Here is a 25,309-nt window from a genome sequence, read left to right on the forward strand (position 1 = left end):
AGAAGCCACCAGCAAATTTATTAGTAAGATGATACTGACTGTACTGAAAATGTACCTAAACAAGACTAAATTCATGTGGTTTGGGGGGAGTTTTGGGGGGAAGAAAGAGGTTGGCAGTACTGGGGATTGAACTTAGGACCTCCCTTACTCTACATCACCTAAGACCATGCTCCCAGTCCTCATACGATTTTTTTTATATTGAACATCTAGTTTAAGTCATTTAAAATAATACCTCATCGCCTGACAAAGGCTTAAATCCATTCACATCAGTAGCAGTGGTAGTTTTGCTCCTACGAAGGAAAATATAACCACAATTAGGAACAGAAGAATGCATTTGCATGAAATTAACTTCATCATCTAAGAATTTCAAGTCAGCTATACTCCAAAAAGTCAAGAACTATACTCCAGCTCATAAGTTTTAGTATAGCTATACACATATATAAAGTTTACATATGTGTGTATATAAGCTAAGATAGAAGTCGCAAACATCACCAGTAATTCTTACTGGCTCAGTAATCAACAAGAAAACAGAAACAAATAAATTATAGTTTTTAGGTAAGTAGAATAACTGAATTTAACACAAAAGTCAACAAAAATTTCCTTTCAATAATATAGGTAAGCTTTCACTGAACAGAGAATTCCATTACAACAAAAAATAACTAGCTCACTCTAGATCAAAAGAATCTTCAAGACAACCAAAGAGCTCTCTGAATTCACTGTGACATGCTCACCTACATATTTTTCATTCATCCACTCAACAAGTATTTGAATGCCTACCATACACCGGGCACTATGTACTGTCAAACAGGAACTGCCTGTATGGAATGTTTGATCTAATGAGAACGGACACAAACTAAGTGATCAGTGTTTTTTTCCACTACTAGGGATGAAACCAGAGCCTCAGGCATACGTGGCAAGCAAACAATAGAAAGTGGGCTGGGGAAAGGCCTTGTTCATTTTCTTGAATAAGGAAAGGTCTTGAGATGGCAAAAATATGCCTATTTAATATTCAAGGCAGTGGGAACAACACACACAAAGACCCCAAGGTGACCGTGAGGCTGAAACAGAATGATGATAAACTGAGGCTGCACCTACTTGTACTTTTCTGTTCTTAAATTCCTCCTTAATTAACTGAGATCTAGTTTTGGGGGCAATCAACAAACCTTCACCCTTAAATGAAGCAACATTCTAGAGTCAAGACTAGTCAAAATTTCCAGTATTTCAGGACTCGCCAAATAAATGTGAAAAGAATTCAGGCAAAAGAGTATAGTACACATAACCAGGTATGGTGGCAGATGTCTATAATCCCAGTACTCAGGATTATGAGTTTGAAGGTACCCTGGATTACATGTGAGTTCTAGGCCAACACAGGCTAACACAGTGAGACTGTGTTTCATTAAGTCAAAAAAAGGGGGGTAGGGGCTAGTAGACTGCCTCACCCACAAGTGCAGGGCCAAATTCAAACTCTAGAACCAGAAAAAAGTATACTACACCCCTGGTCTTCTCTCCTGATCGCCACATTACGCCTGTCTGTGCCCCATCATGGTCATACAGCATTCTTTCTCTCTTAGTTCAGACACGTCAGAAAAAAAATTTTTCCCCCTTGCAGTACTGGAGATGAAACACCCAGGGCTTCTACCCTGCTAAGCAAGCACTCAACCATGGAGCTATACACCCTCGGCCCCAAAAACTTTAATAATGAAGAGACAATCAACATCAAGGGCTACAGTAGCACCACATAAAAATAAAAACTGAGCGCAATAACACACCTGTCTTCTCAACATAACTGACTCCCCTTCCTCAGCTTACTAGCTGCTAGCTCATTGACAGCCAACTGCCACCCCAGAGTTACTTCTTATACTGTGAACAGCAACGGCAACCCAAAAACAACCCATTCGAATCACAGGTGGTAAATTAAAACAACCTAATCATTCTCTTTCCCAATTTCTCCTTTTTTGGTGGAACTGGGGTTTGAACTCAGGGATTCATCCTTGCAAAGCAGATGCTCTATTGCTTAAGTCACACCTCCAGTCCATTTTGCTCTAGTTATTGTGGAAACAGGGCCTCACAAACTATTTGCCCAGACTGGCCTTGAATCTCAATCCTCCCAATCTCAGCCTCCCAAGTAGCTAGGATTACAGGCATGAGCCACTGGCACCGAGTTCAATAACACATTTTAATCAGATACATGCCTAGAGAAAAACATGAAGTAGAATTTGTATCTGTACATAGTTAATTAGCATATTTTGAGATTAAATTTATAACTGCAAACACTGATTCAGGTTATAAAGAAATGGTAGTCTGGCTGGGGAGGAAGGGAAGGAGGAAGACAGGAAGGAAGGAAGGAAGGAAGGAAGGAAGGAAGGAAGGAAGGCCAATCAACATCAGAAAATTTTAATCCAACAAATGCCTAGAATTCAAACTAAGAGATACTCACATGCATATATTTTTATTTACTTATTTTTTGGTGGCACTGGAGTTTGAACTCAGAGCTTCATGCTCAGAAAGCAGGCACTCTACTGCTTGAGTCACACTTCCAATCTATTATTTTTGGACATGGGTCTTGCAAACTATTTTCCCAGGCTGGCCTCAAACCTTGATCCTCCAGATCTTAGCCTGTAAGTAGCTACTAGGATTACAGGTTTGAGTCACCAGCATCAGACTCCTATGTATTTTCAAGGCATTTTTTAAATAGGTATCCTAAAGCCTAAGTTCCACTTCTATCTCTAGTTTCACAGTGTGTAACACACCAAATGGTATACTGTCATTCTTCTTTACAAGAGGAATAATAAATATACTTTTAACTTCAACAGGAATGCAATGGGGTTAGTTTTTATTTAAAAAGTAAACTTAGTATTATTGATAATAAGTAATATATGGTGGATACTGCATCTAGGAACTAGTCTTATGTACCTTACACACAATCACTTAACTCTTACAAATTTTCCCCCACCTCACCTTATAGCTACAAAACTGAAACTTCTTCAAAGAACTTAAGTATCTTACCCCTAAGTCTAGTTAGTTATCAAGAAAACAGGAATGCTCAGACCCCCAAGTCTTATCCCGTGTGTCTTTGTGGAAAAGAAAAAGACAACTCAGGGCTGGGGCATACCTCAAGTAGTAGAGCTCTTGCCTAGTAAGCACAAGGCTCTGGATTCAAATTCCCAGTACCCCACCCCCCAAAAAAAGCAAGCCTCATGACTGTATTAAAAGCATATATTCAGAACCTACACAGGGACTGTCCAGAGTTGTGTACTTTTTAACTCCAAGGTGGGTCCATCATTACTTTAAAAGAAGAAGCACTGTCTAAGAAAGAAAACTGTAAAATAAAGTCAAGGAAATCAAGACAGGCACTTTTTTTCCACCACTGGATATACACGTTAACTTTAAATTTTTACAATGCACACACATAATAGTTAGGATCAAGTCCATTCTACAAATATACATCTAGATGACAGACACAGATTCTCATTAACTGAAAACATGAACTTTCAAAAGCAGTCTCAAAACAGATACTAGGTAAAATTAGTTGCAGGGATTGAAAATTTCTACTGCAGATTGCTGTTTTATGACTACTTATCACCTCAGTGTGTGAGACATGTATGCACTAGAAAGGTCATTTTAGGATTTAAATCCATTCTTACTTGCAGCTGTCATCCTCTGAGTCTGATATTTCACTGCTGTTTTCATCAGCTACTTCAGAGGTATCGAATCCCATCATGATTTTACTAACATCCGTTTTAAATACCTTCTCATACAGTAATTCATAAAGGAGAGCTGCATAATGAGAGAGATTTTATGCAACATTAACTACAGGCATTTTTGTAAAAACAGGAACAGGAAAAGTATAACTACATTGCTCAGGCTTCTAAAATCCTAACGAGACATCTACAACACATTATAGTCAGTAATCAAAAATTACTTCAAGACTGATAATTTCTGCCTGTGCATGTAAGTAGTTTCAAAGATATGGGAACTATGACTCAGGTATAATGAAAGGAAAAGCTAAACATGTATGTTGAGCAATTACATTCCGCAAACTATACTGAAGGTTTTTGTATTCTCACAATTAATCTCAGCATGTGAATTACTATTCTGGTTGTGCAGACCTAGGGATGTCACACAGCATGACTAACCAAGACAGATGAAAATGTAAGATACATTAAGACTGATACGAAGAGGAATACAGAACAGGAGAGAACATGCTAACTGACAACCAGAAAACCTGGATGCTACCCTTAGCTTTCCCACTAACTGCAACTTTGGACAAGTCACCATTTCTCGGGTTTCTATTAAACAAGAGCGAAGACGATGTTTGACTACATCACCTGGCTTCAGATTTTAATTCTACATAGAAAACTAAGAATAGACTATTAGAAAATATATTCTCAGTAGCCTCTGAAGGGAAGATGATGATCTGGATGACTCTGGTGCTTCAAATAAGAAAAAAGGGAAATGTATTTTACGAAAATTCAAAAAGACATGGATTTAAGACTTGTTTGATTAGTGAGCTTCATAAAATAAGTGCACTAGGAATTCATGCATAATGGGTATTCACCCTCTAAATAAATCCCTAGAGTCCTGTTTCTCAGACCATCTTTCTTTCCAGATTCATAAAAGGACATGTACCTCTGTATCACCCACTTAGAAGTACAGGAGCAGACAAAAGAGGGTCTCTTCCCCAAAGGTGAAATGTCCAGACTCTAACTAGCTTGGGAAGGGAGGAGACACAGCCCAAGAAAGACAGCTGGCCTGTTGTTTCTTAAATAGAACATGTAGTCTTTTAAAATTTTTATTACATGGATCTTTACTGGTCACTGCTACCTTAAGAGCAAAGAAAAAGCTGTTACATGTCCAGCACCATTTCTCCATGTGAGAAATCTGTGCTTTGTCGTAACAGATGATAGACCTAACGGTGATAAAGAGCCACTTCTCTCCTTCTAAAACAGTATCCTCAAATGGGGAAGGGGAGAATTCATCCCCTCAGGAAAAATTTGAGAAAACCTGGAAATATTTTTGGTGTCACAATAGGTGAGTGAGTCTAACTGCAACTGCTAAACATCCTACAGTGTACAGCAGAACACCTACAATGGGGAACCACCTGAACCAAAATGTCAGTGTGCCAAGGTCAAATACAATCAAATATTTCATCTGCTCAGTCACTGGATTTTCAAGCTATAGACTAACATCTTTAAAAATGAATATAAATCCTTATTAGCTTAGGAATTTAATTTTCCATATAAACACAAGGTGATAACTTACACTGACACATAGCAGAGCTATCTTTATACTTTATGGGATAGACAATATCATAATGATTTCCATTTGAAAAACACAGTAACACCTAAAAGGAAAAAATAAGACATATTTCAGCCAATCGTATATATAACATTTACAAACCAACTTATGTTATGAATGCATCTGAATTACTAGGTAATTTCCAAACTAGATATTATTTTAGAAACAACACAAAGCTCCAATGTTGTCAAGCTATGGTACACCCAAACGCTGAAAAGACAGTCATTAAATCAGAAAGTTCTTAATGACTTGCAGAAATGTTCACAGGCTCACAAAAAATAGACACGGTACATGAAAACAACATTGCTTCAATTCCTTAAAGAATAAGAAAATTAAAATACTGTGAGAAAATACTCCAAGCCAGGCTCGGTGGCCTACGCCTGAAATCCCAGCACTCAGGAGGCTGAGCGGGGAGGAATCGAGATTTCAAGTCCAGCCTGGCAACTGGCTAGACATTGTCTCAAAAACAGAAGAAAAAAAAAAAGGAAGGAAAAAAGTACTCAAAAACCTTATTAATGCTAATCTCTAAGAGAGAAAAAAATCAAAGATAAATTCTCTTGCTTTACAATTTTAAGTTGGAAGTTTACAAAATGACATTCATTTTGTTTAGGACATATCATATCCCAAAATTACAGTCAGAATGCCTAGATCCAGAGCAAAGGCCCTTCAAATCTTGAAGTTCCAGTAACAGCAGTATTTCATGCAATTTCCTCCCCTTTTACTACCACCATTAGCACATTGGCATACAAGACACTTTGACTTAATCTGTATGATTCCAAAACAGCTATTAAAAGAAAGGTCTCTTGTAATGAATCAGATGATTTTTTTCTAAGCTTCACAAAACTGTTCCACTGTTTTCACTTTATGATCAAATGATGCATTGACACCCTTGTCAAAAAAAGTATCTTTACAATGCAGAGTAAGTTCTTACACTATTTAATGCTTCTACTAAGGAAAAACAGTAAGAGTGTGGCTCACTGTACACACTAGTATCTCCATCTCTTTCAGTGTCCCCACTAAAATACTACGGGAGCTTCTGACACTGTGATAGGAATGCCAAGTAGTGTGAATGACTCAGTGATGACTAAGCATAACGCTACAAAACTCACAACACCACAACCTTCATACAGAAACATTTCAAAAGTCGCAATTATAGAGACAGCAACTAAGTGGTTCTTTCATTTAAATCCTTTACACTTTGTAAAGTTCTTACCTTTTCAGGAAAATTATTTTCAGTTACTTGTGAAGGAGAAACATTTGGCTCTCGATATATCACAAAATCTTTCCTGAAAAAACATTTAGAAACTAATTTTATAAGAATAGACCTCATGAATTTAATCACTCCTTCATTCATCAAGCCTAATGTGTGCCTTATAATACTTTGGGCAACAGAGACACAATGGAGGTGGGGGGCGGGGACAGTAATAAAATGACTAATCTGTAAAATACCAGTATGAAAGTTACCCTTTCTAGGTCTGGTAGAGAGGTTCAAGCCATAAGAGCACCTGCCTAGCAAGCATGAGGCCCTGAGTTCAAACCCCACTACCGCGAAAAAAAGAAAAACTGAAAGTTATTCTTTCTAAAAAATAAAATTTCAAATATAATTTGTGTTGAATATAATTCTAAAGAGAAACCTCAAACTCACAGAAATTCTGGCAATGACAAATTAGATGTTTTGAAAAGAAAAAGCAAACTACTGACCTGCTCCTTTACTGGGAAAAAGTCATGAAACTGAATAATATTCTATTTTAATTCTGTTCTAGTAGCCATTCAATGTTGCTGGTTCTGAGAAAGTAGATCATTTATCTACATGATAAAGGAAAGCTTATAGGACACAGCTCAGAAAATCTTCTGTACCCGTTTCTAAATGTATTTTGGGAAGTGAAATTTTTAAATGCACCATCTAAGTCTCACAATCTAATACAATTTAAAAAAAAAAGAGAAAAAAGCCAGGCATGTTAGTACACGCCTATAATCCCAGCATTTGGGAGGTACAAGGAGGATCTCAAGTTCAAAGCCAGCTTGGTGTACAAAACAATGCTGGGTGCCAGTGGCTCACGCTTGTAATCCTAGCTACTCAGGAGGAAGAGATCAGGAGGACTGTGGTTTGAAGCCAGCCCGAGCAAATAGTTCACAAGACCCTATCTCAAAAATCCTTCAGAGAAAGTAGAGCTGATGGACAAGCTCAAAGCGAAGGCTTTGAGTTCAAGCCCCGTATCACCAAAAAATACAGAAAAAAGAAGGAAAAAGAAAACAACTAACAAAAGATGTTTGGCAACCAAGGCATAAATCAATTTTGCCATTTTAACATTTTTATTTGAATAAAATATACTAATTCTCCAGTGATCTTATTTACTTATGCTATGACAGTGCTTACCTGTACATAAGAGAAAGGGCACTTATTTCCACTTGTCCTACCCATTCCTGTATTGAAGGGAAAACAAAAGTTAGCACAGAAGTTTCTAACACTTTTCACAATATACTTTAGATAGTGCCTCTATACATGTCCTTTACACAATATACCTAAATGAGCTTTTAAAGTATATAATATTGTATTTGTGTTATTAAGTCATTTAATAAAACAGGCCATAATACATACTAAAAAGCATTCTAAGTCTTTTACAAAAATCCTTAGCAACAGGAATAAGGTGAATGACAGTTCCTATTGGTTTGGCAAGACCATGGAGTGGCATCTCTCCAAGTTGAAAACTTGCTGAAAGCAAGGGCTAGCCTCCACCGTAGCTTGGCTAATATACAAACCCAGAAAATGAAATGTTGGAGAGAAGCAGAAAATCAGAAAGCACTAAAGTCAGGTCTTTTATCTTCCAGGTGAATGAAGGTGCAAAGGAGTATCCCAATAATCATTATGAACTAAGGGAAATGCTGCACGCTGCAAAAAAGGTCACTGCAAGCCTTGGAAGGCAAGTGGCCAGTGTATATCAAAATATACTCAGTATATATCAAAATATGAGTCAGCAATTCAATTTCTGGAAGTCTATCCTAAGGAATGTTTCAAATGTCCGAAGATTACTGGAAGCTATTTATACTAGAGATTTAAAAAAAAGTAAAAGCTTCTAAAACCCCAGTAAATAATTATTTAGCCACCTTATAAAACACTATGCACTCATTTAAAAAAAATGAACTATACTTATATGAGTACCTTGAAAAGATCATTTAAGTCTATTAAGTTAGAAAGGTAAGTCAAAATAAAATAACCCTATTCAAGTGAAACAAAAAGTCATGTTGTTTATACGTGTGTGTGTGTGTGTGTGTGTGTGTGTGTGTGTGTGTAGAAAAGAACTGGAAGGATGCATCCTGAATTAATAGACATGGGAAACTCAAGTTGAAGTACTTTCATCTTTCATCTTTCATTCTGTGTGCATTTCTATTTTAAAATCTTCTAACATAAGAATGCACTCCTAGATTACTTGTGAAATGAGTGAAGTTAATACCAAGACTCACTAAAAACAATCAGTTGTGTGTGGCAAATGAAACTGTCATTTCTTCCAAGGAGGACTGGGGGTGTGGCTCAAGTGGTAAGGCAACTGCGTTCCTAAGCTCTTTTTTTTTTTTCCCAAGAAGGAAAGACAAGAAAAAAATTTTAAACAATGTTTAATCTCAGAAAAAGATACTCTTTACCCAGGAGACTTTTCATTTTAACAATTCTTAAAAGTTGGCCCTGATTTTCAAAATCGACTAAGTGCCATATATTAAAACAAGATTTCTTAAAATAGGCCTTAGCCTAACAAGCATGGCTTCTCACAAACTGCCACAAGAAGATACCCGCTAGCATAGAGGCAATCCACGGATGTAAGACTGTTTTATTTACAAACTCAAATTTCTTTTCTACTTTATGCAGTGAGTCACGTCAACTTAAAAGATGGAAAAGCTGGTGGGGTGCCTGTAGTAACCCCACGTGAAAGAATTTACAGAAAATTACTACATAAATTTAAAAAAAATTATGGGACTAGGTTTGAACTCAGGGTTTCGTACTCACAGAGCAGGTGCTCTGCTGCTTGAGTCACACCTTCAGTCCATTTTGCTCTGGTTATTTTGGAGGTGGGGTCTCACAAACTTGTTTTGCCCAGGCTGACCTGGAACCATAATCCTCCCAATCTCAGGCTCACAGCTAGCTAGGATTATAGGTGTGAGCCTCTGGCACCTGGCTAATATTTTAAAAAGAAAAAATAAAGTTGGTCTCTCTGCCTCTGGCCTCATCCATCTCAAACTATTTTTAGCTAGGCAGTTAGTACACACCTGTAATCTCAGCACTAGGAGGCAGAAGTAGGAGGATCTTGAGTTTAAAACCAGCTTGGGGACTGGAGGTATGGCTCAAATGGTAAAGCACCTACTTTGTAAGCACAAGCCCTGACTTCAAACCCCAGTCCCACCAAAAAAAGTAAGAAAAGAAAACTAGCTTGGCCTACACAGTATGCCCAGTAAAACCAAAGGCTAGGGATGAAGTTCAGCAGAAGTATTCTTTTCTAGGATGCGTAAGACCCTGAGTTTGATCCCCAGCATTTGAAGAAAAAAATGACATAATATTCTTTTCATTCATCCATTTAGTCAACAAAAAAATACCACTATTATTGGCCTGGAGCACACTAGTGAACAAAACATACAAAACTCTGTGTTGAGAGAACTTAATTCTAGTAAAAAGACAATCAAAATATATAATATGTTTGATGGTACGAGGACTAGAGAGAAAAAGCAGGAAAGGGACACAGGGAAAATGTTGGGGCTGAAAGCTGCAATTTTGGTTAGGGTAACCACAACTCTCTTGCTTCCTACTTCACAATCTTGAATGTCTTCCCAAGGCCAAATGCCCAGACCCCAGGACCCAGAGACTCTGATTTAGGTCTGGGGTAGGGGCTACAGAATTCTCATTTTTACATACACACACACACACACACACACAAAGTGATTCTGATGCAATCAATAGGTCTAAACACTGGCCTAAAGCATAGGATCCTAAGTACTGAGCCTGTCCAACCCAGCCTGCCCTTTTGACTCATCTCTTACTACTTTCACATTCTCCACACAAACTATTCTCTGAATCTGCCTTACCTCAGTTTTCACCACCTGAACACCCTTCAGTGAAGGCACTGCTTATTTACAATCTATTCAGACTTTAAATGTGAATTCACTCTTTTGTCACGCCAGCTGGAAATAAAACTTTTAAGTGCCTATAACATTGTACACCTGTATTTCTAGTAACATGTACTTTCCTAATTTGTATTTGACTTTCTTGCATGTTACAGAGAAACTCTTTAGTGATCTCAGTTATCTATGCAACTCCAGAGTGACTGGCAATTCTTGGTCCATACTGATTGTTAGGAAATCAAATGGATACATCAACAATTAATCAATCATCTTCTTCCTATCCTGCATTCCCTTCACTGACTACCCAAGTCTTCTTAGCTTTTTCTTTTGCTAAAGTTAACTTTTAATGGTGGATAACGGAAAATTCTAACTTTCTAAATGGCACTGCATATTTGTGGGGTTTTGTTTTCCTTTTTGGAGTGCTAGGGACTGAAACCTAGGTCTTTAAACATGCTAAGCACATGCTCTGCCACTGAGCTACATCCCAAGGCAATATTCCATGATATTATGGATTTTTACAATGACAATATTAATTTTGTAAACAGAAAAATTCTTTCAACTTCAACATGAATGGGAAATTGTGGCAGCAGGAGTTGGTGGGTGTCACCATTTGTTTCTCAAGTCTCCACCCTCCCCTTCACAAGCTGGTCATGGAAGCTCCATAAAAGAACTCTGCCCCTCTGTTGCCTAAGAAATCAAACCTCATGGCACACTCCCCAAACACAGCAGTCTGAAATCACCAATGCTAATTCAGATCTTGTAGGCTACTTTCACAGGGCTATATGACAAAGATAAAGATAACAAGACTGTCCTTAAATGCATACAGCTCCAGCTTTCTTCCAATTAAATGCTCCACAAAAGGTGCACTTAAGACATTTGCAGAAAATGTTTACAAGGACACAGTGTACAATGTCACTGCAACCCCTGTAACACTACACTATTCATCTTCTATTTCAATGAATTTTAAATACATTATTTAGATATATACAAATAGGAATATATTAGAAGATTATCACATACCTGTGGATTTTCCAAACGTTTTAAATATTCTTCAAATGATCCTTCTATAAACTGGAAAAAAAAAAAAGTCAATTAGGAATGTTATCTAAGAAATGCACTGAAACAAGAGTTAACTACTTCACTGTGTAAAAACAAGGTACACTTTTAATTCTGGGTTCTTACACAAATCCAAGACACATCAGTCATATTAAAATATACACATAATCTAATTATGATAATACATATAAATCCTTAAGACCATACACTTAAAGTATATATGTATCCTTATAATGACAACATATAGAAAACAGCAAGTAAACACCAGAAACATACAAAAGAATTTAAAGATGGAAACAGTGTCAAGAAAGGTTTCTAAGAAGAAGAGTGACTCAAGATGAAGGCTAGGCAGAATCTGGACGGGCATCAGAGTGGACACTCTAAAGAGGGCCAATGTGGCATGAGAAGGAAGAACAACCTTCCTTCTGTTGAGAAGACAGGAGCAATCTGGTAAGCTGGAGCAGAGCAACTCCACAGGGAGCTGGGTGAGCAAGGAAACCAAGCGGGGGCCTGTTTATAGAGGACCTCTAGCCCACACAAGACTTTCAGACTAGACGGAAAAGGTCGTTGCAGGAGACATTCTGAACTTAAGACACTGCATGATGAAAGCAGTGCTTTAATATTAATTTGGTAGTGGCCAATGCGTACAGAAGAAAAAAATAAAGATATACTAGCTAAGAAAGAGTATATCTTATCTTGACACAGGTATGAGTATTCATGGTCTCTTAGGTCAGTTACACTAAAAAGATGAGAATACCACCAAATTAGATATTTTCAATCAACAGCAGGATTGTTCTAACACAGCTTGCTTAATTACTTTAACACACATTTCAAGTATATGATTACCCAACCTTTACATTTTTCTCATAGAAACTGCTTTGAGAAAGCTCTAAAGGATAATTATCTGACCCACTATATTCAATTTTTAAATTGAAATTCCCAGTTAACTCAACAAAGGGACACAGTTAAAAACATGGAAGTATATTCCCTGGTCTACAAAAATATTTTAAGTATCTGTGGATGTTTTTAAGAATGAAATTAATTCTTTTATAAATTTTATGCTATCAAATTTCTAAAGCATCTTAAGTTTCAACACATATTTTATATATCCCACCAATCAGATGCTACTATTCCATATTAGACATCTATTAATAGACTTTTAAAAGAAACTAACACAACCACTTAAAGTCCGAAGAGACCAACACGGTATTCTAAAACAAACCTGCATCCAATCTGAGCCCCTTAAGCAGACAGTGTCTGTCTAGATTGTGGTTAAACATTGTCAGTAGTATGTCATCTCTCTTCCCACAACAACCCTCTCCAATTCTGGCCAACAAAAGCTGCTGGAAGGTTCTTAATATAATGAGAAACTTTTCCCCCTTGGCACTTTCATCCTCTGAAGATTACATTAACTAAATAAATATATGTAAAGCAATTAAAACAATGACTGGCATATATAAAGTTTTCAGCCAACGTTAACAATATCCACTTCTTATCAATACAGTATTACCCTCCAGGGCCATTAATAACAATTCACTTGTAATTTCTTCAGGTTATTTATAGACTACTCAATTTCCCCACCTCTTTGCTGCCACCACCACCACAACCTAGCCCTCTGTATTACCATTTTTAACAAGACAAGGTTTCAAAACACCTGATCGAGGAGGTAACTCTTCTTCCCAGAATACATTATCCATCCTAAATCACAGCATCCAGAATTTACTTTACAGGGAACACCAACCCAAGAACAATTCAAACCAAGAACTCTTTAGCTGTTTCAGTGTTGAAATTTAGCTTTGCAAAGAGTCAATGTTCTTTCTAAGTCAACAGGGAAATACCATTAAAAGTTGTCACATTACATAACTCTCAGTACATAACTCAGTAACTAGTAAATCCTATAAGGTTTTAAACATAAAATGAAAAATAGGTCACTGTAGCATCTTACTTCACAGCCTACTACATACTACCAAGAAAATTACACTAAGTTGTTATAAACATTTTATTAACTATTACTCACCATTTATGTTAGTGTTCTAATAAATAATTTCACAATTCGGAAAATTAAAAATCTATGAATGCCTTATGATAAAATTAAAGGTTCAGTATTACTTATGCTCAGCATACTTTTATACCCGAAATCTCAATTTTTTTTTAATTCACAGGGTTATCACCAATAATAGGGACCTCTATTAATCTCAATACCTAATTCCCTGACTATGTCAAAGGAGCACACTCAATCTTCAAGGACTAGGTCATCCTTCCATTTATCCCCCATAGATCAGTGTTTTAACCATCATATCTGTTTTCAAAATGTATGAATAAATGAGTAACACAAAATAGCCTAGAAAAATATGGCAGCTAAATATATTTAAGTTCAATAAACAAATTTTTACAAAGGTTATTTTCATAACCTACATTAGTATCTACCCTGTGAAATTTCCACTAGCACATTTCAAAAGGCCAAAATGTAAATGCAAATCAAGACACCAACACGTTTGACATTATAAATTACCGCTTCAAATTTCTCTCTGTTCTCTCGAAGATAGTGAATACAGGCCATTCTAACTTCAACATGGCGAGACTGAGAGTGCAATACCTAAAATGAAAAAACAAACACTATTAAGCATTTTGTTAGAAGCAGGTATAGGTATAAGTAACAACCTAATGCTTCTTTCACACCTGAAGTAACATGACATTCAATACATACAGTAACTCTCCATTTGCCCTTCTATAATTTCGAGATCATTCTCACTTCTTCCTCTAAGCATGATGATGATATAACCTATAAAATCAGCAACACTCCTTCAGATTAATTCTCTTTAAAGAACTTATTACCATTTCTCCTTTAGGTTACAAAAATCACTCCCTGGAAGTCATCTTTGTATTCTTAAGATACTTTTCTCTCTTGCCAGCCCTCCACACTATATGCTTCTCACAAAGCACACCTCATTGTAGTCTTGTAAGAAAAGAGAACAGGGAGCTGGGCACCCATGGCTCACACCTATAATCCTAGTACTTGGGAGGCTGGCTGTAATAAGAAAGATCAATTTGAGGCCAGCTCAGGCAAAAAGTTTTCGAGACCCCCATCTCAACAGAAAAAAGCTGTGATGACAATCTCACTCTACATGGGGCCAGAGATCTGGGGGACAGAACTATAGGCTGGCTCAAGCAGCAGAGCACCCGTCTGGCAAACATGAAACCCTGAGTTCAAACCCCTGTACCACAAAAGAAAAAAGGAAGAGAAGGCAACTTCATCAGTATCTTCTTTGGGGCTTTAAACCTGTAAAACACTTCCCTCATTAATTATGAACGTACACAGTGGCCTGCAGATAAATATTTAAGTCCACCATGGTTAAACCATGTGTTGTCATCCCAAGAAGCTTGGGATTTGTTCTCATGTCCAAAATCGTACACTACCAACCTAAAATGTATGTTCTAGATCCTCTCACTTAATAGTCTCCATATTCTATTAGATAACTGCTCAACAAAAAGGTAACTTACTGGCATTTTGTGTCTTACTAAAATTCTAGAGCTATGAACTGAAATGAGTATTTCTCATCGAGTGCTTAGAAACACTTTGGCTAGTCCCCAATACTTTTAATACCATGCTTACAGAAATTCTTTCCTTTAACTAGATATTCTAGTGGAAGATATTCCTGTAATTCTAAGGGTTCAAGATGAAAACACACACTCTCTCTCTCTCTCTCTCTTGAAATAACGCATCTCAAACTATAGAGGTCTCTTGAGAAACTATATTAAGAGGAAGTAGCTTTAAAGGCTATGGCTCCTATCAAGGCCCTCACATTCTGGGTGAGAATTCGAGGGAGTCTCCAGCCGCACATTTTTCAGCACTCTTGGGTAAGAGTCAAGCCTCATTTATACCCACAGAACCATAGGCAAATACAGCCACATAGACACTGAAGACAGACCAGCTGAGGTTAGCAACGGAGCTCAGTTTACTGGCTGGTTTTCAACTTTGCTGGACAAAACTTTACTGCTGTTTTGGGACACTATTAAAAAGTAGGCTTACATAGTCTAAGCTTTCTCCACTAAAAGGACTGCCCATATATTTTAAAACTACCAATTTGTTTGCCATTTTAACAAATTACATTTAGTAACATACCTTAGCCTATAAGGTAGTTTTTAAATCAAGGTATTATCATGAGCAAGCCACAATGTCATCTGATAGGGTTTTCCTGCCATTAGCAAAGCCATTTACCTAGCAACAGGTGGCAGACATAAGTTAGTAAAGGTTATTTCTCATCAAAAACAGTGCAAGCATATTCAATGGTTCTCCTCTTTTAACAAAGGTTAGCACATGGAACCAATCTGAACCTGTTGCTCACAAGCAAAACTCTCAGCAATTTCCATAAAGTGTAGGATACTGGCAATTTACAAAGCCAAATACTGCAAGAAAAGCAAGATTAAATGACGTTTTTTTTTAGAGTAAATTACTTTGCAAACTCAAGGACATTCAGGAAAAACTCAACTGATATGGAAAATATTATGGAATACATGAAAAATCAGCTAAAGGTAGGCTTTCCCTAGCTTCTTGGGACAAGATAGTGATAAACACTGGAAAAAGCTGAGACACACTGTTTCACCAAGTCCTCTAAGAGTACTCTATTTTTAGCTCCATGGCCAGGAGCTGATTCAAGTCAGGCTTCCTGCAGGCCCCAATCCACAAGTGTAAAAAAAAGAACAGTCTGTCAGGTAAATTGGAGGGAAAAAGTTAACTCTCTTCCACCTCCGTAAAATCTGCCATTGAGATTACTTACTGACACCTTAGAAGTACTATTTATTGTGAATTACAGGAGAAATTCTTCCCCCAAAAATAAACCATTTGTACGCATTTTTAAAGGGCAGCCTGAGGTTGGTATTACTTTTCATTTCTCTACAAATACACTTTGCCTTTGGCCGTGGTGATGACTCTCTTAGTCTACTGAATAATTCCAAGTTCAGTCCTGAGCTAAACTCAATATACTCAAACGAGTACCTCGTAACTGGAGACTTAAAATGACAACCACATAATTAGAGAGTGTAGTCCCCCTTATGCTTAACCTAAATCCCATTACAAGATACAAAAAAGTTATCTGGTGTCAGATGTTGAGTTCTTAGTGTAACTAGCTCTCGTGCCTTAAACATACTTAAAAATAAAGACCCTACTATGATATAGAGAGTCTTCTGTATAGTCAAGTTCACCAAGTCCATGGTATACAAGACTGAAATCACCTGAGACATGGATAATTCAACTCCAAATACGAAACCTAACAGTGTATAATAGAAGACTTGACTTCACTAAAGCTCAGATCTCAGAATTATAGAAAGGAAAGAGGGAGACTGGTATCTACCTCTGCTTCAGGAGGTGCTGAGGAGCTCAAGACCCTGAGACAGAGGAAGCAGAACTGGAAAGTGCACAAAGGGGACCGAATGACGGGGAAGGGTGTGTGAACCCCACCCACATTGGAACATCCCGATTTCTGAAAATGAGAGAAGTCTAACCCAACGAAAAGTAGGGAACCTGGTTTGTGGCGCTTCAGGGAAACTTTTCAGTGGCAACGCCTGCAACACAAGGCAAACGTGTACTAGTTACTTCAATGAGAACAGCCTCTCTCCAAACGTCATGTAAAACATTTACTCACAAATTTTAAAAGCTACTTAGCATCTCAAAACGAGTCAGACGGGGAGCCAGAATCATTCACAAGCCGGGGGGAATTCTTAGTCCAAACGAAGGCCAAGTGTGAAAGGTGTGACATTCACAACGGGGCAGAAATGGGCAAGTTTTAGCCAATTCGTCAGCAGCTGTTTTCAACAATAGACTGGGTTTTGGTGACTGCACACCTACAACCTGTAGTATTATTATATACTATGGAACAAGCTCACTCAAAAAAAAACAAATCAGAAACACTTAAGCATGGGTTTTGGCCACGAAAACCCCCTGCTGCCGCCTCCAACACAAATCAGACGTTTTTGAAAGCAGATTCCTGGGGGGGTGCGTCCGCGGCCCCACGGCGCACCACCTAGGGCTCAGTCCACCGAGACCCCGGGCTGAGGGACCCTCCCCTTCCCGACGACTGGAGAAGGCTGGCCTTCTCCCTCCCGCTTCGCGTGACCCGAAAGAGCCTCCCACCCCACATTCCAAAGTCCAGCAGCAGAAAGCGCGCTGCACAGGAAGCGGGGCGCACCGGCCGCTCCAGCCAACACCTGGGCTAAGAACGGGGGGGGGCGGGGGCCGCGGAACCCCGGAACCCCGGAACCGCCGCCTGTCGCCGGGCCTCCGCCGCCACGCAGGCCGCACGACTTGTCCTCCCCTCGTGCGTCCCATACAATGGGCGGCTGTGACGACGGCCGGCCACGCGCAGCCCCGCACAAGCCAGCGCGTCCCACCCCCCGGGCCCCGCGCCCGCCGCCCCATTAGCCCTTTACCTGCTCCGCCACCGCCCGGAACAGGCACGACCCGTCCTTGGCGACCAGTTTCCGATACAAGCCCAGTTTCCGCAGATAGGCGTCCATGGGCGTCACGTCCTCGCACGGCCCCGCTCCGCCCTGGTCCCCGCCGTCGGGCGCGCCGACGGCCGCCTCCATGTTGCCGGGGCGCTGCAGCAGGCGCGGCGCGGGTTAGCCCCACATGGCCGCGCCGCCGGCGGCTCGACGCCCGGGCCTGGGGCAGGCGGCGGCTCGGGCTCGGGCGCGGCGAGCGGCGGCGGGAAGCGGCGGCGGCCCGAGGCGGCGGTCCGCACTCTCCGGGCGCATAAAGCCTGCCTAGTGCATGGCCGTCCGCACGCGGCCGCCTCCCCGCAGGCCGGGAGTTAGAGAAAACCCGAAAGCGAGGCGTCAACTTCCCGAAAGCCGCGCTGCCCGGCTCGGGAACAGGGCCCCGGAGTCGCCGCCCCTACAAGTTTCCTGGTCCTGACTGGCGTAAGGCGCCGAGGAAAGCGCAGCCGCCGGCGCGCGCCGGGCCGGCTCCGGGGAGGCGAGGCCTGCGTCCCCCACGCGCGCCCCACGCCGGGAGCCGAGGAAACCAAAAGAGAAAGACGCGGCCTTTCGTCTCCACACCTCGCGGGAGAGGCGGGGAGCAGGAAGGGGGCGCCCGGCGGAGGACAGCCAGCACCCTCCCGGCCCAGAGTTTGTTTTCGCTTTCGGGCCCAACGGCGAAGAGGACGGCGGGAAGTGTAGTTTCGGCCGCGGCAGGAAGTCGGCGTGCGGCGAGCGGGGACGCCGGGGCTGGCCTATCCGGGAGGGTGGGGAGGGGAGGGGCCCGGGAAGCACGCGGACTACAAGTCCCTACAGCGCAGCGCGGCACGGCCGCCCGCCCTCCGCGGAGCCGGCTTGGCGCTTCCCAGGCCGCTTCCGCGAGCAGGCCAAGGGTCTCTGCCGGGTGGCGACGCAGGCGACCTGCGCGCGCCGCCGCGACCCGCCCCTCCCGTCTAGTGCGCCGCGCGGCCGCGGCGAGTGCGCGCACGCCGCGTGCGTACGTACGTGCCTGCGTGCGTGGAGTTGCCAGGGCCACCGCGGCGGCGAGGCCGGCGCTTTGTGTATTTCCAGAGGGCGCACCTGTCCGCCCCCCTCCCCCCTTTGGGTCGCTTGCCTGGCGTCCCCACCGAGGTGGCTTGAACGGCTTAAGCAAAAAATAGAACTAACTGGCGAAGGCCTGGGAACGGGCGCCCGTGAGACAACGCACGCTGGCCATCCATCCGTCCATCCGTCCATCCATCCCTCAACTCCGGGCTGCTGGTTCCTGTTAGAAATGGCAAGGACGGCTGGTTTGTTGGCCCTGTCACTGCAGCTGCGCGCCAGCACACAAAGAGGTGTCACCGTTAGAAGAAAGGAGTTTCTTTCTGAAAACCTCATCTCGTGATTGTTGGCTAACGTGCTGGACGTGCCTACCCTGGAAGTGGCAGGACGGGACAGTGGCGCTCAAATTCGGCTTTGGAGTCGACCGGATCTTTATCCACCGTGCCTCGGGAATTCATTTTGCTAAAAATGCAACAGCATCCGAGGTCTTTACTCAAACACCTGGCTAATCGTGAAAACTGCTCCAATCCCGAGGCCTCGGGGAGAAAATAGGTTACCGTACACTTGTGGTCAGACGTTCTTTGGAATGGCGAGAATCCTACAGAAATTACTGCAAACTCAGACACTTTTTAGTAATTTCAGTGCAAACAAATAGCGGATTCGCTTTCCTTGGAGCTTCTGAATTTGATTTTTTTAATGTTTATCCTATCTCCAGTTGGGCTATTCTTTAGAGAATGTAAACATTAGGGCCTAAAATGAAAACATTTCTTTGTCCCGATTTAAGTTTTTGTTCACATGTTGTAGAGAGGAAATACTTGGGAACGCTTTAAAAAAAAAAAAAAACTAGTTTCTGGTCAAACCTGTTGCTTTTTTCTAATATATTTATATTGCACATCCTGCCCCCCAAAATTTGCAGAGCATTGAGGCTACTTAACAATATGGCTTGCTTTTTTAGATCCACAGAAGTTCAAAATAATATCAACTGTAATACCGAATTTCTAAAATGAGTAGACTCTTTATCAATTTTATAAGCAACAGACTTTGTAGTGTCCCAAGAGAAAACCATCCCTTTACTAATGTTCATTTTAATATTCCTTCATAAGAATTTCTGAAGCTAGCTTCATATTGAACATATGTTTATGAGAAACTTTGTGTGTAATCCTAAAACTGCATTGTGCAATTTACTTGGGGAAGTAAAATTTCCTTCACATCTGAAAGTTTATTAGTCTTTGTTTTGTAATTGAAATGTTCCAAGATTGCATTGCGGTATTTTTTAAGTCATTCAAATAAAAGCTTTGCTCAATTTTATATGCACAACAATTTTATTTCGTAGAGGCTGCTAGTGTTTCAAGTATATTTTCTATCTTGACACATGTCAGATTTTAATCATTTAAATGTATTTACATTTTTGTTAATGAAGTCACATCACTATCCACTAAAGCCCCAGGTTTTCCCTGAAATACTTTAAGGAAGCCAAATACATCTTTCATTTTATAATTATTTTCCTTCACAACAATTTAATTCCCAGTAGTATAATCACTAATGGAAATGATCATTAGTTTAAAAGTATCTAGTATAGAGCCTGGCATTAAGTCTGTTTTCAATGTATTGTTAAATGATTTATTAAGTATTAAGAAAATAGTGCTTTTTTTAAGTACTATTTTTTCTAGAAGAAAAAAGGCTTTTATCAGAATTCATCAAAAACATGTCTTGAAAAAAATGTGATTTGTTATCAGAAGCAGTTAAAAAAGAAAAATACCATATTTCTGGTTTTTTCTGCACTAGATATTGTGGCAAAATTGCTTATCACTATTGCTGAATGAGTACTGAGCTGCTTCTAGTTCCAAAATTAGAAGTGATGCACCTGTCATATCTGATCCTGGGCCTGTTTAAGGAAATCCTTTAGGTATTTTGAGACCTAATCCAAGACCGACCCTCTGTATGCCAACTCCCCAAATATAACTCAGGGCTCAGGCAATATTAGAGGAGCCTGTGTTTTTAAACTAGACCAAAACATACAGAAAATGGCTTACTATCAAAGGGTCTTTACTTGTTAACATTAACTCCTGAAACTTTTCAAGAATCCAAACCAGAACTGATTGAAAATGCTCATTCCGAGGGAGCCATTTCTGATGAACCAAAGGGAAGAATTCCTCAGACATCATTTACACCAAATAAAACCTGAAGGACTCAAAGCATCTGAGAACCTAATAAAATTAATCTTAACTAAATGTGTCAAGAAACTTTTTTTTTCTTGTACAGTCAATACCTCCAGTTTTTTCACTCTGACAAACTTTAGGGCTAATAATTGCAGTAGGTAGAATTATAGGATTTTTTTATTGTTGCTGGGGATTGAATCCAGGACCTTGTCCATGGTAAGTATGCCCCCTCTCACTGAGCAATTATTTTAATTGTTTTTTTAAAATGATAGATTAGGTGGGAGTTCCCAACATAAGGTTAGGCATTGTGATAGCATCTAAGACGGCCCCACCGCTTGCTATTCATGTGTGTATGTGTGACTTTCACCTTGTACCAAGATTAAGTGACCAATAAAGTAGATCAAAAGTGGTATGTCTCTTCTGAGATTAGGTTATTAGAGACTCTTTAGGCATTTTGGTTGCTGTCTTATACTCCCTCTCTCCTGGATCACACTCTGCTCTGTGTCAGACTTAGACAGGTCCCCTAAGAACCTGGGGCCTCCTTCCAACAGACTTGAGTCAAATTTGCAGTAAATCCTCCAAGCAATTCAAGCTTTCAGAAGACTGCAACCTCATGAGAAACTCTGGGCCAGAACCACCAAACTCCCGACAGCATCAGCTAGGCGCCAAACTCCTGACAACATCAGAAACTGGGAGATCATGTTTGATGAGCTCAATTTTGGAGTAATTTGTTAAACAGCAATAGCTAAGTAATACAATACCTCATTGGCAGCTAGTGAGGTGGGATTTTTCTTTAATTCATAAAATCTTTTATGAAACTAAAGTAGATTATTTTTTTTCCAGTGCTGGGGATTGAATCCAGGTTCTCAAGAATGCTAAGCAAGTGTTCTACCACTGAGCTACACCTCCCAGTCCCCGGTATACAATCTGGGCTCTATTGACACATAGCTTTCTCTTTTATTTTCTACAAAAAAAATTAACTGAATCCTACCAAAAATTTATTTTGTGAAAAAAGACCTGTTTCCTCCAGATCCTAAGTGAAGGATTAGCAGTTAAAGACTCTAAATGTCCTCTGACTTCATATTTTATTTCCCTGAGTACTAAGTAGACATGTGGCCACTCAGCTTTGGATTGCATTTCCCAAACGCCTTGAAACCAAGCACAACTTTGTGATTCTGTTTAGGCCAATGGAGTGTAAGCAACATTGATTAATTTCCAGCCCATCTCTTTAAAGATGAAGGCTCAAGTACTCCACTCTTTCCTACTTCCCATGAACTGCTTTCAAAACCTGGTTGAAACTATTTTACCAGCTTTGATCATGCAAAGACAATACCATAAGAGACAGCAGAAAAAAAAAATTTTTTAGTGCTTGAAAGAAACCAAACAAGACCTAAATAAATGGAGAGAACGTGATTATGAAAAAAAAAAAAAAAAGCTAGCAGAGCAATGATCATTATTTAGTTTCTTGCTGTAACTGCTCTGGCTTATGAGGTGAGCACACTGACATCCCCAAGCTGAAGGTTGCTAATAAACTTCATAGCTGACTGAGTCTCTTATACAAGCAGCTAGTCATAATCCATCATTTCTGAAAAGAAACCTCCACATACTTCAAACCTAATTTTCCTTCCACCACTACCTCGAAATTTCACTCTGACCAAAGCAAACTCACAAAGTCCCATCACAAGGTATTTGTTTAGCTCCCCAATGGGCTTGTAAACTTTATATGTTTGTAGGATTTCAGACTCTTCTGTCTTTATCAAATGTCTAATAATATATGTTTTTGCATATCCAGATTAATAATCCAATAAATATTCATTAAATTGTCTCACGTACTCCCAATGAATCTCTCCAATGAGGAAAGTATTTAGAATAAAAATTTATAATTATGAAACCATACAGTTGAAACCTAAATATTAGATATAGCACACTGGGCCAAGATTCTGTGTTAGGTTGTATATCATACCTTCTTTGTAACCAAAAACTTGAAAATAATCTAAGTACAGAATCTGTTGAGAATATTTTAGTATGTCCGTGCAACTAGAGTACTAGTCCGCCTTTACAATTAATGTCTGTGTTTGTGTTTGTCTGTGTTGTGTATGTATCACACCGCCATCATCCAGAAAAGTTCTTAAAGTCATAGATGACTGAGATTGAAGGTAGAGGCTGGTGATAAATGAATTAAAGAGCAATGATAGTAGAAATTGGGGAATGAAGCTCGTTATACTATTCCTATTAGTTTATAATTTTTTTTCTGTAAGAAAATTTTAAAGCAAGATTTTTTAATACTACTTCATGTTTCCTAAATCAGAATAACAACAGATAAGGCACAAGAATGTGTGCTTTCACAATCTCTCCAGGTGATTCTGAAGATCAGTCAGTATTTGAGAATATCTAAAAATTGGAATGGGGAGATACCACACACTAAAGGAAAATACAGACCTTTAAATTGATAGGAGAGTAGGAAATGGATGCTGACTGGAATCTTGAGCCCATAATTCCTGACCTGAATCACCAGAAAAAAATTTTAAAGACCCCAATCTTGATGTTATACCCATTGTTTTATATATATCACCAAAGACACTTAAAGGTAAAATTGTATTTTTGAAATGGTTGCCAAAAGGTAGTCAACATTGTATTACTGTAACAAGTACCAGAGATAATCATTTTATAAAAAGGAAAGGTTTATTTTGTTCATGGTGGATTGGCCCATTGTTTTTTGGGCCTGTGGCAAGGCAAGACATCATAGCAGGGAGCACATGGTAAAACAAACTGTTCACCATGGCAGTTTGGGGCCAAATGGAAAGAGAAAAAGAGACCAGGGTCCCATGATCCCCTTCAAAGGCACACACCTGATGATCTAACTTCCTTCCACCTCTTACAATTCCACCATTTCCTACAGCACCACAGGCTGAGGATCAAGCCTCAATGCCTGGGCCTCCCGTGGATTCCAGATCCAAACTATAGTAAATACCAGTATTTTAAAATTAAAAGCACACAATAAAGTATTGTTAATAATATATACAAAATGAATCCAAGCCAACATAGATATGGAACACACTAGTCTTAAGAGATTTGTAAAACTTACGTGAATCATTTTAATGACTTTCCAAAAACAATTCACACAGTAAGCCACACATATTTAAATTGTACGGTTTGATAATTCATGATGTAACTATATTTAAACTCATGAAACTGTCAGCACAATCAGGAAAATGAACACCTTTTGGTGAATATTTGAGTTGTTTTCAGTGTGGGAAAATCTAAAAAATAGGAACAACCCAAATATCCGTCAACCGATGGATGGGTTATCAAAATACGATATATCCACACATACTGAAATATTACTAGCAATAACAATAAATAAGTACTAATGTACACTATGAAAGCGATGAATCTTGAAAGCATTGTGCAAAATGAAAGCAGCCTGGCACACAAAAGGCCACCTCTATGACTCCATTTATATGAAATGTCCAGGACAGGTAAATGTATAGAGACAGAAGTAGAGGGGTCTGGGAAATGGGAGGATTGAGGAGTGACTGCTAATTGGTAGGATTTTTTAAGAGCGATGAAAATGATCTAGAATTAGATGGTGGTAATGGTTGTGCTACTCTATGAATATACTAAACCTATGAAATTATGCACTTTAGAAAGGTGAATTTTATGGAATGTGAACTATTCCACAATAGAACTGTTACAAAAATAATTAAAATGAAGTAGAAGTGTTTAAAATAAAAAAGCCAGAAATGAACACATTTTTATTACTTGCCTTTAGATCTACTAAAAGGTTCAGTTTTATAAAATGAGTAACAGTGTCTTGTGCCAAAATCTACTGTTTCCAATTAATTCAATTAGTGGTGGTTTCATTTTCCTCAATTAGCAAAAACAATTAACAGGTTCAGGCTGATGAGTTTGGTAATATAATCAGCTTATCTGGTATTATTTTCTAAGATAAATACCTGTAACTTAACAAACAACACATTCAGTCCCCTAATCACCATTTTTATAAAACTTTGCCCATAAGGGCAAACACAACAAGGGGATTGGACTTTGAGCACATGATAAAAGCGAGAGCACACAAGGGAGGGGTGAGGATAGGTAAGACACCTAAAAAACTAGCTAGCATTTGTTGCCCTTAACGCAGAGAAACTAAAGCAGATACCTTAAAGCAACTGAGGCCA

At 39.6% G+C, this 25,309-nt stretch overlaps 1 protein-coding gene across 1 annotated transcript in view; it reads right to left on the bottom strand.

The window, feature by feature from the left end:
- Window positions 1-18,057, bottom strand: part of Otud4 (OTU deubiquitinase 4) — a 36,049-nt gene extending 17,992 nt beyond the window's left edge. The window contains exons 1-8 of the mRNA XM_020181343.2: window positions 17,884-18,057; window positions 13,970-14,053; window positions 11,422-11,472; window positions 7,676-7,722; window positions 6,512-6,584; window positions 5,263-5,344; window positions 3,645-3,777; window positions 233-290 (exon numbers count right to left, since the gene is read on the bottom strand). Of these exons, the coding sequence (XP_020036932.1) occupies window positions 233-290; window positions 3,645-3,777; window positions 5,263-5,344; window positions 6,512-6,584; window positions 7,676-7,722; window positions 11,422-11,472; window positions 13,970-14,053; window positions 17,884-18,042 (687 nt within the window). The 5' untranslated portion in view covers window positions 18,043-18,057. The remainder of the gene's footprint in view (window positions 1-232; window positions 291-3,644; window positions 3,778-5,262; window positions 5,345-6,511; window positions 6,585-7,675; window positions 7,723-11,421; window positions 11,473-13,969; window positions 14,054-17,883) is intronic.
- Window positions 18,058-25,309: the final 7,252 nt, after the last annotated feature.

This window comes from Castor canadensis, chromosome 9 (assembly GCF_047511655.1).
Source record: "Castor canadensis chromosome 9, mCasCan1.hap1v2, whole genome shotgun sequence".
Lineage (NCBI taxonomy): Eukaryota > Metazoa > Chordata > Mammalia > Rodentia > Castoridae > Castor > Castor canadensis.